The sequence below is a fragment of the Astatotilapia calliptera genome, chromosome 1 (genome assembly GCF_964374335.1).
Source record: "Astatotilapia calliptera chromosome 1, fAstCal68.1, whole genome shotgun sequence".
Classification (NCBI taxonomy): Eukaryota; Metazoa; Chordata; class Actinopteri; order Cichliformes; family Cichlidae; genus Astatotilapia; species Astatotilapia calliptera.
The window spans coordinates 31,922,223-31,939,390 of NC_137422.1; the positions used below are offsets into that span (position 1 = coordinate 31,922,223).

At 41.2% G+C, this 17,168-nt stretch overlaps 1 protein-coding gene and 1 long non-coding RNA gene across 3 annotated transcripts; one reads left to right on the top strand and one right to left on the bottom strand.

Annotated features, from left to right (window-relative positions):
• Positions 1–979: 979 nt before the first annotated feature.
• Positions 980–4,954, bottom strand: irx5a (iroquois homeobox 5a). Of its 2 annotated transcripts, none has more exons than XM_080299960.1 (3): positions 3,948–4,954; positions 2,649–3,054; positions 980–1,990 (listed from the first exon to the last, which is right to left on the bottom strand). In XM_080299960.1, exons 1-3 carry the CDS (start codon positions 4,203–4,205, stop codon positions 1,284–1,286), a joined length of 1,371 nt encoding a protein of 456 aa, XP_080156086.1. In that variant the 5' UTR covers positions 4,206–4,954; the 3' UTR covers positions 980–1,283. The 2 variants fall into 2 exon arrangements, with proteins under 2 accessions (XP_080156086.1, XP_026029305.1); XM_026173520.2 differs by having other exon boundaries at positions 3,963–4,948.
• A 1,463-nt stretch (positions 4,955–6,417) lies between these two features.
• Positions 6,418–15,894, top strand: LOC113025609 (uncharacterized). The gene is made up of 7 exons (XR_013908018.1): positions 6,418–6,537; positions 9,528–9,709; positions 9,808–9,938; positions 10,603–10,727; positions 11,259–11,390; positions 12,504–12,628; positions 15,524–15,894. It is a non-coding gene; the product is annotated as an uncharacterized LOC113025609 (long non-coding RNA).
• The last annotated feature ends 1,274 nt before the right edge of the window (positions 15,895–17,168 follow it).

A 17,168-nucleotide genomic window follows, 5' to 3' on the forward strand; every position in this document is an offset into this window, starting at 1 on the left:
TTAGCTATAATCCTTATAATAACTGTGACAATTGTATGTGGCCATTGGCTTCACTTCTTTTTTTCCCCTTTCTTTTTTCTTTTCCTTTTTTTTCTTCCATCAGGCCATTTGATCGGGGATGGGTCTCTGTGACGGATTAGCCGAGTCCCCCCTGAAATTAGGAGCAAGTGTGACACCTACCTGCAGAAGTTGGAAGAGTTAGCGAGCAGTGCCTTGCTACAGGCTACACGCTATCATAATATCCTTCTGCATCTGCTGTGTGCATGACAGCATTCTCGCTTTACTTCAAACTAATGTTTCACATCTAACGCGCTATTAAAGAGGCTCTCCATTAATGATATATAATAGGGCAGTATGTTCTAAATGCATCGCCGCGTCCCTTTTAACAGCTTTGCCACGCCTTTGGAAAATAGCAATGAGGTCTAAATTTGGCATAAAATCGAGCTCATTACGGAGTTCACCACCTGATTGCTCTGCATAAAACACGGGAGGTAATTGGGTTAAATGAGTGGTCCTTGGTATTGTTATTATATATCAATGTCCACATTTAGAAGTCTGCTCAAAAAAAGGGGAAAAAATGAGGCCTTGTGAGCATTTCCAAGAAAAGAAAAAAAGACACAAGTCTCAGATTAAACTGTAAGTGTTTTGCTCGAATCGTTCTTTTTTTCATTCGTTGAAACTCTATGAAAATGTGCCAAAATAAAACGGCTCTTTATGTCAGATATTCCAACATCGTTTTTTTTTCCTTTTTCTTTTTTTTCTTCTTTTTTTGCAGGCCCCTTTTTTGTTTCAAGTTCGCCAGAGTTCTCATTGCCATGTTTTTTTAAAAAAATAATTACCGTTGAAACATCTGTCACGGTGATAAATTGAATTATATCTTCGCATAGATTAACTGACAGTTAAGCATTTTAGACACGTATCAGGGATTACCAACTGCACCCCCCCCCCCCCCCCAAAATAATCGCTGCACAAATATATATATATTTTTTATCCATAATTTACTTCAAAGATAGTGTGTTGTCCATTTTAAATACAAAAATGCTACATTAAATATACATGTTAGTCTTTAATACAAATAGACTCAGGCGGCTGCAGCGATTAAGACCATTCTTGTTACATTTTAAGATTAACCATTCAAAACTTAAAAAAAAAACGAGGATAAGCATTTACTCAGAAAATAACTGTTCTCAGAATTTGCTTCACCGTTGCTCTTTTTTCTTATCTTTTTTTTTAATGCAACCAAAATAAATAAATGTCCGTAGTGAGTGGAAAATATTCAGGTATTAAATGTTCGACATACCTTTCTTTAGTTCATAAGGGGATTCTTTACAAAGATCTACCTGCGTTTGGCCTCTGACTTTCTGGCTCTCCCTTACCAAAGCCTCAGCTCTATTTAACACAGTCTGGTTTAATCCATTGAAATGTGCCGTGGAGCCCGTGGTTACCGAGCCGTGGTTACTGTGAAGGTGTCCAAAACTGCCACCATAGTTCGTGTAGCCAGGGTAGAAAGCGGAGGTGTAGTACAGAGGCCTGGATAGGACTGTGCTGTTGGGGAGCGGGCACTGAGGGGATGATCGTGATGGAGAAGCGCTAGTGCCTATTACAGTGCTCTGACCCAAACCAGGGCAAGACTGTGACACCTCGCCGCTGCCCTTACACCTGTCTGAGGACGTGGCGATTTCCGCAAGGGACCAGAGTTTGGGTTTAGGAGCAGAGGGGGGCGAGTGGATAACAGAGGTCACGTTGCTGGTGACCGTACTCGATGCATGGCTCAAATCTGACGGCTTGTCTTGTTGCGCAAGCTGGTTCCCCCGGGGCATCGCTGAAGGAGACGACGTGGTTGGTTTCGCAGAATCCGGCAACAACTCTGTAGTCCGCTCCTCCTGGTCTTTTAACTCCGTGTCACTCAGAAGGTGATCCGTGTCTTTGCTATGGTTTTCTTCTTTAAATCTGTCACAGCCTATGTCCCCTGGGTTAAGAAGTTTGTGATCTAAAGCACACACACATACACACACACGCACACACACACACACACACACACACACACACACAAGGAGACCACAGTTACTTCCAAATAAGCATTAAAATGTTCGTAAAACTCTAGCATGTGTTTCAGATGATTATCAAGCAATTAAACACAGATGCAAACTGAAAGTGGGTGTGCAAAAAAATATTTGGGTACCTTTGCACGTTTCTCTTGCAAATTATAATTGTGCTATAAAATGTTCTCATAAACATGTAAAAGCCTAAAAAGGAAAATGAACTCCCCCCCATAATTATGACTTATGAGTTTATTAAAGTCTGAGCATTCACTACACCGATTAAATGTATTTCAAGTATCAAAATAGCTTTTGCGATGATAAGAAGCGTTTGTACAACTGTAGCCGAATACCAGCTCAATTCACCGGCTGCAGCCTTATTATGCAGTTAAAGATAAATTGACTGCTAAATACTTTGCGTCACCAGCAATTTCAGCCACTGAGAAGTCAAACGAGGGGAGTTCAAGGTGATTATTATTTAAAGCAATTGTCCCATTATAAATAATATACAACCATTAACCAGCAATCAATTTTGCACCCTGAGTGGAAAGACTGCGATGAAAAATTGATGATTTTTTTTTTGCCCCCTTTTTTTTCTGCACCACCGACCTGCTTCCGTGTCTGTGGAGTCTCCCTTATCTGTGGGCTTGTTTGGCTCGTCGTCGTCGTTTTTCTCCAGGTCGATATTTTCGTCCTCCTCCTCGTCCTCGCTCCGGTTCCGAGGAGTCCAGGTCATTTTGTTCTCCTTCTTTAGCCTCCTCCTGGCGTTGGCGAACCAGGTTGACACCTGGGTGAGGGTCATTTTGGTGATGATAGCCAGCATTATCTTTTCGCCCTTGGTAGGATAGGGATTTTTGCGGTGCTCGTTGAGCCAGGCCTTCAGGGTGGCGGTGGCGTCCCGGGTTGCATTTTTACGGTATGCTGGATCACCGTAAGGGTAGGTGCCCAAGGGTGCTGCGTAAGGATGGTATCCTATTGAGCCCGCCATGCCCGTAGTGTGGTCATAGGGAGAACTCTGTAATAAAAAACGAGAAAGTGTGCAAAAGTTCTGTTATTCTTTAAACTGCTGCAAAATACTTAGAAGGACTTGCGGCACACAAACGTAAACACACGTGCACGACTCCACACATAAACACGCATACGAATGGTCACGCAAGCACATACTCGTAATCGTGCAAGGGTGCACTGGCTTTAATCCAGCGGTTCGAGTATGGAGTCAATGTTTATGGAATGGTTTTGAACTTAATTGGATATTTGAAATGGGATTCGTGCTTCGGTGTTATTTATTTACTTATTTTTATTCTATTTTAATTTTTGTTTTCTTCACGTTAACGCGATGTGATTATTGCTGTTGCTACTGAAATAGAACATTTTCCAAATAGAATAACATAAAAACATTATTCTTTTTCCTTGCCTGTTAAACAGCGATCAATCTTTAAGCAGTAGCAAATGGGCCTATAAAACAAATATGAATTACTTACGTGGTAAGAGATCGCTCACAGGGAATAGGAGACAATTAAATAAAATTGTTTTCAGCCTTTTTAGTTTTACTATTTAAGTTTTATATTTGGACCAACTAATGGACTTACAAGAAAGAAACGCAGCGATGTAAGCTGCCGTCCGTTTCGTTCGGTCAGGAGCTTAGAAGCTTCGGCAAGACATTGTCTAATCTATTAAAAACGACTATTAATTTCAAAGCCACAACAGTACACGATCTTTTTTAGATTAGTTACATTTACTCAGGAGTATCTTTTCTGGACATGAAAATCTCTACTTTTCTATCCACGTACTTTTCTGTGACGCACATTTCTTCTCAATGGCTTGATTCCGACTGCGCAACACACACCTAAGGGTTCTATAACGAGTTAATTCCCCTCGCTTTTGCTACCTATTAGACTGAATAATCACCTTTAGTGTACTCACCACATATGAGGTGAACGTGGCAGCTGCCGCCGCGTCTGCATTATATGGCAAGTGGGAGTTGTAGCCTGGCGAGGCGCTGGTGAACGCGGTAGATCCGGCATATGGCGCAAACGCAGATCCCGAAGAGGATCTCCCAAGTTCCTCGGTTCTGGGTCCCGATATAACACTGGTGCTGTACGCGGGGCACGAATACAGGGCTAATGAAGCGGACGGCTGGTACAAGTAGCCCTGAGGATATGCCATGCTGGAGTCTGGAGAGTATAAGCCACTTAACTTGTGCACTTTCCCCCCTTTATTTTCTCATGCGCTGATGTCGGAGCGCATAGAGCTGTATCTGCAGCCCGCTGTCTCCCCCCTTCTAAATGGCAATTGTCAAGGCAAAAAGTAATTTTTTAGATGAAAATAAGCTTGGATATTGGGTGGATTTTTTGGTCGCTGCCAGTCAGCCAGTCAGCCACTGTCCGCCGGAGGTTTGGTCTTGTTTTGTTTTCTGCTGCTCCCTTATCGGAGTTGAATCCTCGCTCTCATGCCCATGCAGAAGTTTTTATTATTATTTTTTTCTTTGCCAGTCGGACGGGGGCTTTGCTTGGGAAAATGTCCTGCCAAGATGCTAAGTTGGAAATTGAGGATCCTGACGCCTACTACGCTGCACTCTACGCTCCTCCTCTCGGGGTGTAGTCACAGAAGGAAAAGGCAAGCTTATGCTGGGTAACCACAACTCTGCCCAAACCCATGGTCTCTCTCTCTCTCTCTCTCTCCCTCTCTCTCTTCTCTCTAACACCCCCTCCTTTCCGTTGCGTTAACTAACAACCCTTCTCATTCTCTATTTCTCTATTTTTTCTTCTTTAACAAGGCTTGTTGCTGTAAGTGCGCCTTGCAGCCCCCCCTTTGGATGGCGACACCATGCGAGTCTGTCAACTCCCAACTTTCTTCTTTTTCTTCCAAATAGGAAGCCGTCACTTTCACACTTGATCAATAACAAGTCGGCTGTTGTATGCCAGGATATGGGCTCGCAAGATACCGGCAGGAATTAAAAAAGACGGTCCACCGCAGTGCTCTCTTTTTTGTTATTCTTTCTTTGTGCTTAAAAACGTCCTCATTTCACATATTTGCGTTAAATCAACAGACTGACGCCACGCGATCTCCGTGCGCCTTGCATTAAAATCGGCAGTTGGGGTTTCAAATGGATTACTACAGTTGTGCAAGTCGACTTTCTAACGCACGACGATTGTTGCATTGGTAAGACAGTATAGCCTGTGACAAAAGTAAAAGTAAGATGGCGCAAATTGTCCTCGAGCGACAACTGTGTGAGAATAGTTTTGTAGGTGAGAATTATTATTATTTTTTATCATGTCGACGGTTTTATGTTTTAATTGTGAACGCATGGTCGTCCACTCCGTGATCACGGCTATTTGCTTATTTTATTGTATTTTTTTGCAAATTATCCTGAAATGAACCAGTCGGATAAGCTACACTGCCAGAAACTCATGAACCTTCAAACCAGGGCAGAACAGTGCCAAGTGCACCGAATCTCACCGGACAAACTCATTTGATCCCTGTAGATGCATTTCTGTTCCTGAAAACAGATAAACGGTGTTAAATGTACCGCTTTTATCGTTAATTAGCTAAATATATTTAAATACATTTAATAAAGATAAGTCCAGGCATCATTATTAAACATAATAAATAACGGTCATTATTATTATTATAATTATTATTGGGACATAAATGTCCTTCTTTCACAAGTATGGAATACTAACTTGGATTCAAAATATGAGCTGAATTTTATTATTTTGTTTAGTATGTTTCAAACATCTAAAAGCCCATTCTCATTCTGGTGACTTTCCAGTTCAAGTCTCAGATAAGCCGAAAGGGATCGCTGTAGGCGCTGCTAAAGAGTGTGTGTGCACATATTGTCACGTGTTTCTTACGTTCCGAAAACCTCTAGAGAGCAAAGAATGATGACGGTGGTACAGTGGGAGAAGACTCAGACTTACGAGGGAGAGAAAGAGGGGAAAAAGAGAAAGATGGATGCACAAAGCGATCCTACAGTATAGCCTAATCAGATGACAGTGATACCATGAGCCCTAGTTTCACAGCGCCCTGTAGTGATTAGACACTCAAGTAATTATTGAAACTTTTCTCATAATAACAGATGGTACTAATATACATATATATATATGTATTCGTTTTTTAATTTACGTTAAAGTTAAAATAAAGCAGCAGTGTTAAACAGCCTCCTTATTAGAGACGTAAATGTATTTAATAGTGGAGTGATTGTGTGCCACGAGCTATAAAATTCACATAACTGGAATATTGTGCCTTGTGGGTTGTTTCATCCCGAAATATTTACTTATCTATTTATTTCATAATATATAGGGGGGGGGGGGGGAGTTTTGAGGGCCTAGGATGAAGGGTCTGTGTCATGTGTCCTCCTTAATGCGTTCTGGTTCAGAGTTGCTCTCTGAAGTAGGAGGAGGACCCATAATTTGAGATCACGGAGCCTATAATAGGAGTAGGGTTATGGCAACTGCTACCGCCTCTCAGCACTGCTCCGATAAAGGAGGAGGTATAGGTGAGTACAGTTTTGTTCATTTGTGTGTGTTTTTTAATGCGAAAAGGTATTTGAACTACGCAAATGTTCGCAATATTCTGGGTTTAATCTTCATTTATATTTTAATTATTCTGATATTATCTGACTGTGTCTCTTCCTATTCGCTATCACTTCTTCTTCCTCTTTCCCCCCTGAGTGAACTGCCTCCGTTTTGACGCATGGAAACGTTTTTAAGTGGCAAAGAAGAATTGAATGAAAGATGATGCATGCCACTTAAAATGCCTGAGGGAGCAAGCGTAATCTAAATTGGATATAGAAGCTATTATTACACAACATTATGCGTTGTGGCGGACTAATTGCGTGGCTGGGTGCGTTAAACAGTCAGTTAATGTCGAGTGGCAGACAGGTTTCTGGAGCGCACAAGGTCAGCTGTACTGCTCCCAAGCCTTTAGTGGTATACAGAAAAATGCTTGAAGTATTCATGGGATTTTTAACCATTCTAAATCTGTGTCCTAAACCGATTAGTTGACACCAATTTTTCTTTGATGTATTAGCTGAGGGCTTTTGCCACTTGGAAGCCAATTGAAATTCAAAACAGTTTTCGCTCCAAATGCTGTGGGGAGATCTGCTGCAAATAATGGATGTAATTTATTTTTGACCTTGCTTTTTTCTTTTTTCTTTTTTTTTTTTTTCAAAAGGGAGGGTTGTTAAATGATTAAACATATGTGCACTAGCTCTCGACTAAACAACTAGCATTTGATTGGCTATTATTAGTTTTGCATTATAGAGCTGTAAATTTCCATATTTCTTAAAGTGTTATATAAGTGATAAACATGACTAAAATTGTTATTGCTTTTTTTAATGCCCAATTCACTCTTAAAAAGTTGCTGTTCTTGGTGTTATTTTTCCTAAATGAATTAAAAAAATAATAATTGACTCTTTGTTTTTGTTTTTGAATCCCAGATCCATGTTGATGAAGTCACCAAGCAGTCAGTGAAATGCACCCTAACCTTCAAACACACAAGCACACTTGCAAATACACCTTAAGTTAAATAACCTTTTTCACATTTTGAAACGATAATTAAAAAACACAGGTGGATATATACTCAAAAAGTCAGTTCTGTGTATAAACACAGAACTGACTGTAATAATTTATCAGTTTTTTAACTCTCTTATAGTTTTTAAATATGCTGCATTGCTGCTATTCCCGGGTTTTTTATTCGAGATAGAATCCCTTAATGTTTTACTTAGTATCACCACTTTTCCTCACACAAACTGATGCCCATGATTCGATGGGTTGATTTGACTTTAATAATCATACAATTTACATGAAGCACAATAATATGGCTTTCAGGGGAGAGAATCTATTTTTTGATCTCCTTTCTGTTCTTGTGATCTCTTTTTCTTTTATTGACCTGAATGAAGATGTATGGAGTGAGAGTGTGTGTGTGTCTTCGGTTTCCTCCTGATGGGGTATATCAGCTCCCCCCACTTCTCCCTACTCCCCACGATCCCCGCAAGGCTGAATGGCAGGCCTCTGGATTGGCTAAGTGATGAAATGATGACCCTATTATGGGAAGCGATTCCAAAATGAGAGATATCAGACGAAGATTACACCCCTCTCTCACTGCCACGCCATCCTCCTGCAATACACTGCCAGCTGCGCAGATGATGATTGATTCGCTTGAGATGGATCACAGGAAGCACCCATTGATTTTTCTGTGTTTTATCAAAAATATTTATTTACAGTTGTATCCATAGGGTGTATCCAGACTCAACCCATACTTCGTTCTCCAAATGGGGGTTGGTATAAAAGAGATAATTCCCCCTGTTCCATGACAAGACGAATGACCTGAAGTATTACTTCAGAAATGAGTCAATAGGCTCAGTGAGTAAATGAATATTGATTGGATATAATGAAGCCTGAGTGTGAATATGAGCCCTGTTGCAGACTTCACTGCAGTGATGCTGAACCTCTCCAACTGAATATTTTGCAGACCTGCATGCACAGCTGGGACTAAATACACCTCATTCAGATGGTGAATCAACACACTCAACATTCAACTTTTCCTGTGTATTTTGATTCATGATCTGAGAGTGTCCATACTTGACTCGCTTCTTATCAGATCTATGGCTAAATAGCATGTTTATGGTGAAGGTACTATAGGTGCCATATGGCAATAATCCAAGACTCATGTTACTTAAAAGCTCTGGAGACATGTAGGAGGCATTTCTGTGTCACCTTTACAAAGGTAAACTGATACAACATACAAATCAAATGACAACTAGAATGCTAAAACCACAGTGTGGGAGCTGTGCCCTAGATATTTGCACTGACTTAATCCAATTGAAATAGTATGAGTGAGTTGCAGGGGCTCCCAGGTCTGTTGCTTGCTTATGTATGTGATGCATAATAGAAGTTGACGAGGTTGGTGATAGATCACAGCCCAGGTAATGTAAACACATTAATCCCTCAGGGTTCATGTGCATGTTCTTTCTCTCCTTTTCTCTTATATCAGTTCCTCTCTCTCTATCTGTCTTTCTCTTTCTCTCTCTTCAAGCCCCCATCCTCCCCCCTCCACGTTCATCATCTTCCCTAAACGCGTTAGTGGAGCACAAACCAGAAGCAGCCTTAATCTGTCAACATGCCCTTTAATTGGAGGGAGAAAACAACACGTGCTTCTGGTTATGCCATTCCTAAGTGCACATGCCAAAGAAACACAGAGTTCATGGAAGAAGTGATCCCGGGAGAGCAGGGCATAATTAAAAGTATCTTTTAATAGGCTTGTAATGCTGAGCCAGACTCTTGTTGCTTTAAGTAGAGGGCGAACTCTGTGGCTGGAGACGGACATGCAAGGGGCTTCTGCTGAGGGAGCCTGTAAACGATACATTGCCTCGTCGTCATCAGACATGCAGTCTCTGCCTCAGTCACCACACTCGAGATGACAGCCACTTTCCACCCCTGCCGCGGACACCTTGGCTTACCCGTTGCCGTGTTCTTTTGTTCTCAGAATGAGAGATTCTCCTCCACGACATCACCTCTCCTCATCTCCTTCCCAGCCACTTTGGCAAGTTGTGTTCTACCTCCTACTCACAGCACCAGCGGGGAGTGAGAACTGGGACTAAGAGGTTGATTTGGGGCCTGCTACACTGTAATCAAATGAGACTGCTTAGGGGAGAGGAGAAGGAGGAGGTGGAGTATTATGTTCTGTCATGCATTCCACTGCAGCATTGTTGCTTTTTTGTTTTTGTCAGGGCAGGCTTTGATGCTGTATCCTCTTACCTTTGTAGTCCCGGTAGCCATGTTTCATAAACACGGAATGGGAAACATCCTCAGCATTAGAAATTTAGATTGCTGCTTTCCTCCTGCCACTCTGCATTCCGCACGTGCCCGGTCGCATTCTCCATCTCCCAATGCTGAGGTATTAAGTTTCCTCTCCCATGCCTCTGATACATTTAAACATCTTACAATCAGTCCCTTTTATTCGGTGTGTCATGTATAATCTGCGGAAACAACAATGCCAACATGGCTCTATGTTGCTCTCGCTCTCTTGGTACTTAAGAAGTCTGCTGTCACTGTTTTGTTTCAGGACAATTGCACTTGCAAAATGCTTACTTGCTTTAAATTGAGAAGTTGCTAGGTATTCAATTTAGAACTTGTCTTCATTATTAAGAATGTAATATTAATGTCAAGCTATCTTTCTTTGTATTTTCACAAAGGGAATAGGCAGTGCATGGTTGTCTTTGTAGTTAACCGAAAGTCTCAGTGGGATAACAGTGTATTATAATCCTTAATCTATCTTAACTCATTAAAATGCAGTGTTCAGTTCTGCTGGCCAAATTTTATTGTCTCGTTGCATTTTTAGTGATATGAGAGAAATTTCATGTGTAATTGAATATTTAAATGTCAGACACTGACGAGAATCATTGCAAAGTCCTGAAATTACTGCCACATATAGGTATATAATATACTTAAGAAAAAAAGTTAGATAAGATGCAAATCTATATTTGTCAGCAGAATCGTCCTCTGTAACACACTGTGCCTCAGTTCTCTCTTTTCTTCTACCTCTTCTTCTTCTTGGAAAGTAACCATTTTGTCCGACATCTGACACACTGCCCTGGGTTATTGAGCCAGACGTGGAAATCCAAAGCGGAGATGCTCTCCTTAATGCCTGACACCTGGTGCAGATTTGGAAGGGATTGCACTACAGGTACTGTCTTACCTCTTCACCAATCCCAGAAAGTCCCTTAGGTATTTCCTTTTCTTTCCACGGCTGTGTTTGTTTCTACTCTTCTTTGCCACCCAGGTATCAAGCCTCTGTTAGCTGGCCCCTGTGTTGGGATTAAGTTCAGAAGGTGTTGAAAAAGGATACCTATCATCCCTTTGATAAATATGATTCTGATTTGTTCAGGTATTTTTAAGGCCTCAAAAAATATAAGTAGGATTAAAAACCTTTCTAAGTATACGTTACATCTTCAGTGGGATAAAATGAAAGAAAGATTTCCTGTCCAGGAGCCAGAGCTTTTTTTTTCTACTTTAAAAATAAAGTAAATGATAGCAATTGAAGAAAGGGTGCAATGCTGTCACTGATAAGTTAAATCTGACAGTTCTTTCATTTGACAAAAAATGAGTTCAGTTTTCTGGAATGATTACTGAAACATGTCTGATGTTAATATTATTAAACTGCTAATTCCACTTCTGATCCTGTTATTTGTTCTTCTCTTGCCACACCCTCTGTCAGGGTATGCTTTACAAGTGGACGCTACTCTGGAGTGTTGCAGCTCACCTTACCGCTTGCAGTCACATCTGCAGACTGTGCTGGAGCAGAATGGCTAGCGAACATAAACACAGCAAGGACATCAAAGGCCGGCAGGTTGGGCTATACCACCTGAGCATGCTGATTGCAGTGCAGTTCAGTATCATCTGACTGGTGAAAACAGAGGATTTTGTTGCACCAAGTTGAGACATTTAACAGAAGGTTCCAACCAGAATTTTTTGTTTATTTGTTTAAAAAAATAAAAATAAATGAATAAATAAAAGCTCAAAACACAAGCCTTTTGGCCTATGAATGGCAAATTATAATTCAGTCCTGGATAACTCAGGCAACACAGATAAACTGTGAGCTGTACGCCACAATAATGTAACAGTCTTTCCTGGATAATAATATAATAAGCAAGATAAGCAAGTGCACACTTGGTGAGCTTCATAGGCACACTGTTTATGTTGACACATGCAACTCTCTTCCTGATGCAAATGCAATCTAAACATTAAGCAAAGGGAAGGCAAGCGTAGCCCATAAAGGCTGTGAGCTCCAAACACTTTGAACAGACAACTATCACTAATCACTCCCAGAGCAGTGCGGCGTGTAATTACTCTGCCAAACGTTTGCCTTTCACAGCTTAGCACTAGGAGCCCTGACCCTGCGCTTCCCTGTCTTTCCTCACCACCGTGCATGTGGAAGGGGAGGACCCCCACCACCCCCCGCCTGCTCCTCTTTCCCCTTTCTCTTTAGCAAGGGGAAAGGCAAGCTGAGCTCCCTCTCAGTATTTAGAAAAAGACGGGGGGGAGAGAGGGGGAAAAAGAGAGGGAGAAAGACAGGAAGGGAGAAGACTGAGGTTGGTGCTTCCGGCTTTGTGGGAGCCCATTTAAACAGGCTTTGAAACCCTAGCCATCCGGAGATCAGAAATAGCCTTATTGACTGCATGGGCCCAGAAGTGACTGAGCACACAGGGTTCTTAAGAGTTCACTCTTCCTCGCTGCTTGGAACAGGGGGGTGGGCACCACATGCTGAGGTCCTCTACAAAGATTTTGGACATAAATTTTACATCAGGGGAAAATATTATTTTTACAGCTATTTTTAGTGTTGCATGGTTGTATCTCAATTTTTGTGCTGTTGTAGGATTTGTGTGTGTGTGTGGTTTATTTTAGTTATTTTTTATTTTATTGTTTGGAGTGACAGACATCTAATTCTACTTTTTCCCCACAGTCTTATTTATTGATATTAGTAATGCAGCTGTCATTCTGCAATGAGATCTGTCCTGTGTCTGGGTGAATGCTGATAAGATGACACAATGCAAATATGAAGTGTGATGGAGCCGCCTTGGCAAGCAGGTACAGAGTGTGCAGGGACCAGCATCCCATAATGACTATTAGCTGGATTTCACAGCCTGCTCCTGATCTCTTTCAGTGACAGGGGCCTTTATAAGAGGCTGGGTGTGTCACTGCCCCTCCTAATGGCTCTCATATACATGTGCACATGCACCGAAATGGCATATACACAAAGAGGAATATCATACTTTGTACAATAAGTGTAATTCTATTTGGCATCATTGTGAACTTAAAAAAAGACACTTTTTGTATCACAAAAATGCTGATAGATTTTCTCCTTTTTTATTTATTTATTTATTTTTAGGTTTTATGAATAAATGAAATCAGATTGCTATATATTCTAAGCTGGCCCACTGGCACAATGAAACTGAACTTCATAGTAGAAATGATCCTTTCAGCATATTATCGATACATAATGTATTGTTATCTTAATTTCACCACTAGTCATCTTTACCATATTGTCATATTCTTCACCACTGCTGTAAAGGCTCATTTAGATTCGCAGAAGCTTAAAGAGCTCTCTCAGTTGCTGCTTGTATAAGCTTTTGAGAGAGTCCCGTTTTATCACTGATGTAGTAATTTCACTTCATCAGTCAGTTGTGACTAAAAATACATCAGGGATTAGCTTCATGGCCAGACTATCTTCCACTGCTTTGATAACATAATGGGGGCTAGTGCTTGTGGTTACAATCATCTGATATAGGTTCATAACATTCGAAACTACACTTACAATACTACGGGCTTTTTGAAAGAGAAGAATAGAGTGTGATCTTCTTAAACTCTCATGAAAATTGTGTGTTTTCCCTTTTAATTCCTTTGTAGGAGCATTTTGCAAAGATGAAAATTCCTCCCACCCCCACTCGTTCCCCTTTCCAGTTTCTATTCTACACAAATTAGCTATGGTCCTGGAGGGCAAAATGACAAGAGGTTACTGGAAGACTATGTGTTTAATTAATTGAAAAATGCTTAAATTGCTTTTACAGTTGTTATGTGGAGTGAAAAAAGGGAATCCATGTTGCCAGTACTCAACCATAATTAGCACCCGCGGGAATTAAATATTTAACATTAGCTGTGTTGCGGCACTTAGGACACAAATTTCTATTTTAACTATGAAAGCAAGCCTGTCTTAAGTGCATGAGTCTGTGTGGACAGCTGTGCAAAGGGGAACAGCACAGGATATTTCAGCGAGACACCCCAGTGGCATTTCGGGTCCTTCCACATCACATGTGTAAGAGATATGGCAGTTGTATTCCCAGGGGTTAGGCATTACTCAGAGTATTTAGTTTTCTAATTAGGCTGAGGGCCTTCGTCCATGCCTACCACCACCATGGGAGCCAATGAGAATTTCCTCTCTTATATGTCAACTCTGAGACACAGAAAGAGGGGAAAAAACGGGAATGAAAAGAAGGAGATAATCAGGACGCATGTGTGAAAATGAGAGAGATGTACACATGGTTGAAGGAGAAATAAAAGACCTGCAGAAAAGCCTTTGTTTATTCCAACTTTAATTACACATTGCATTTAATGACTCCACTGGTGTGTTTGAGGCTGGAGAGGGAGAAGCTGTGGAGCCTTAATGATCTGTAGTAGTGGATGTCAGCCGAGCCATTGGAGACTTAAAGCCCATTTTTAAAACTCCCTTTTTGTTTGGGCCTAGAGGCGACAGCGCAAATGGAGTTCATGCTAAGCCACACTAGGCTAGACTTAGGGACTACTTCACTGTCTGGTCAGCCAATTTCTCAAAGGGCCAGGCCATTTGGAGGCATCAGCAGCTGACCGCAGCAACTGTTAAGCTTGTCAGCGTGCATCAGGTTACCCACTAATGAGAAGTAATAAAGGTTATCCCAACTTTTTAAGTGTTTGATCTTTGTGCACAGTGGGATTTAAACATAACGCATGGAAGGTGAACCAAGATTGGAATTGGAATTTGACCCTTATGTTATGTGTGAATGAGGATTTAGAAATAGACACAAATAATTAAAAGCTCAAGCTCTGAAACTTGGATGAATAGTTTTGGAATGTAACATATTGTGCGCTTAACTGATATAGATATTGTGGATTATTATTTTTTGTGCAGGGATGCAGGATTACAGGATTACAACCAGGCTTGAAGATTGTCTAAAATCATAGTGGCCAACAATGGTTTCTGCCAGTATACAACAATCGGGCAGCACAAGCTGTATTTTTGAGAAATTGCATCTCGCTCTGGGGAAGCTGCATCTTTACTATAATGTACTAATGCTGGGTTGAATCACTGAATCATGTTCAATTAACACAACTGAATGTATGACCCTTTGAGATGCAGTGTTATTTGTTTTGACACACAGCTCTCAAAAAACGTACCCACCCCATCTTCAGTGCAGAACGTTAAAACCCCTTGTTCTGTAAAACAAATTCTCCGGATTATTCAAAGCTGTGAGAATTAAGATGGAAAAATCCATGCGTAAAATTACCGTCCATTCAACTTGAGGCAATATTTTCCTCTAGAGGCAAATATGTTAATTGAGCTTCCTAAAGTAGCTCAATCCTCAGGTTATTTAATTTCCCCAAAAGCCTTAGCGGTGCTGGGGTTGGTGGGGGGTGTAAAATTCTTTACACCAGCAATATTGTCATCAAGGGAAAAATAGCAGCAATGAGAAGAAATGGAAAAGAGCATACTGGTGGAGGTTGAACAACTGTTAGTTCATGAGGTGTATATATACACACATATACATAATAAAATGAATCATGAGATCATGCAAAAATTTCTTAGATGTTAATGTAAAAGCAAGCTGCTAAATCACTAGTTTTCTGCCAGAAAATACAGTTTTGAATAACTCTAAACTGAGCTTAACCTGCCAAAGAATCATCTTCATAACTGTCATGTCATCTAATTGCTTCTGTCTGTTTTCCCCAAAGGCTGCGTCCAGTTCTGTCACTGGTCCTTAGTGCTCCAGCAGCCTGGTCAAAAAGACATCCTGGCAGGGTCCCAGGGTGGATGCATCGCCCACGCACGCTGCTCTTGCCAGATCCCAGAAGTCTTTGTGGTGAACCACTGACCGTGCTGCTCCCTATTTTCTTCCAACCCAGCAAATAATGTGTCAGAAAAAGATTATTGATAGCCCATAAAAGAAGAGGCAGAATGTTGTTGCCACTCTGCTCCAACTTTAAGGAACAATACAAGTGCTAAACCATCAGTTTCAATGGTGCACTGCTCCTGAAAGAGCACAGCATTTATTTTTCACATTGTTGTTCAGTTTGAATAAAAGGTGCTACAACTGGAACATGAACAGACAACAATTACTTCTATTTTTTAAATGCTGCTTCATTTTCCTTTACATTTGAAACCTTGTAGTGAAGTTGGCAACTTTGTACTGTGTCTATTCAAAAGAAAAATGAGATCCCTCAAAAGAAACATTGAAATTTTCTCCATGCTCTGTTGAGTCATTCGCATTTTTTGCCAACTTTACCAGACACTGGCGAAGCTGTTGCTCATCTGGCCTAAATGTGGCCTGAGTGGGTGATTCTCAGACAGATGAGGGAAGGTATATTTACAGAATTAACGATGCACTCCATCGGCCACACAACAGCTGCCTGCTACACTTAGCTAATTGAGACTGCAGGCCCATTCCCATTTGCAGAGCACCGTGATTGAACAGTTGGGCAGCTTTATGTGTGTTTTTGCTCTCCTCGGGCTTGAAATCAACACTGACGCTCCCATGCAAAAACAAACACTTGTTCAAGCTGACTGTGTGTTGTGGCACCGCTTGTGAGAAATCTGCCTTTTTTGTTGTTCAGTGTTTCACTTTTAACGTTGTTCATCCGTCTTATCAACATGTTTGTTTTCAGGGAGGCAGCGAATGATGTGTTGGCGAGATAGAGCAAGGTTCATCTCAGCAGTAATGCTGTTAAATGAGAGAAGGAGCGGGTGTTTCAAGTCTGTGTGTGTATATACAACACTGTTTTGCTGTAAAATCTGTGTTTATGTTCACTGCAGGCATAATTCACAGTGTGTGTTAAAGGGCTCCGGGCCATGGAGGCACGCGACTGGCAGCTTTTTCTCCCCATTGTAAGAAAACAGAAAAAAAAGAATGAAAAAGAGTTTGGATAAATAACACTTTAATATGTTATGCATGCAAAAAACAGATCACATTTAGATTTGTGACATATCTGAAATTTCACGTCACGGCTAATTTTTCTTTTCAGGCTCTGCCTCGTGTAGGTTATATATTCTCAGTCAAATCCAGATGTCAGTAACTTATACAAACCCAGACATAAGCAGGGTATCACAACGTATAATAGGAATCATGGGCCTTTGATTTTTGGTTTTCCTATTGGAACACCTGTCACTTTTTGGCAAGGGCACACCACAGCACCAGGTCTTCTTTGGTAGCACTGGGAGGAGTGTGTGTGTGTGTGTGAGAATGAGTGAGTGTGAGAGAGCTGAAGATGAAACAGCCGCCGAGGAGGCAGTGATCACATAGACAGACGGGGTGAGTGACAGACAATACCTGCTGTAAAATTCCCTCACATCTCCCCTGATCTGTATTCATAGATCTCGGCT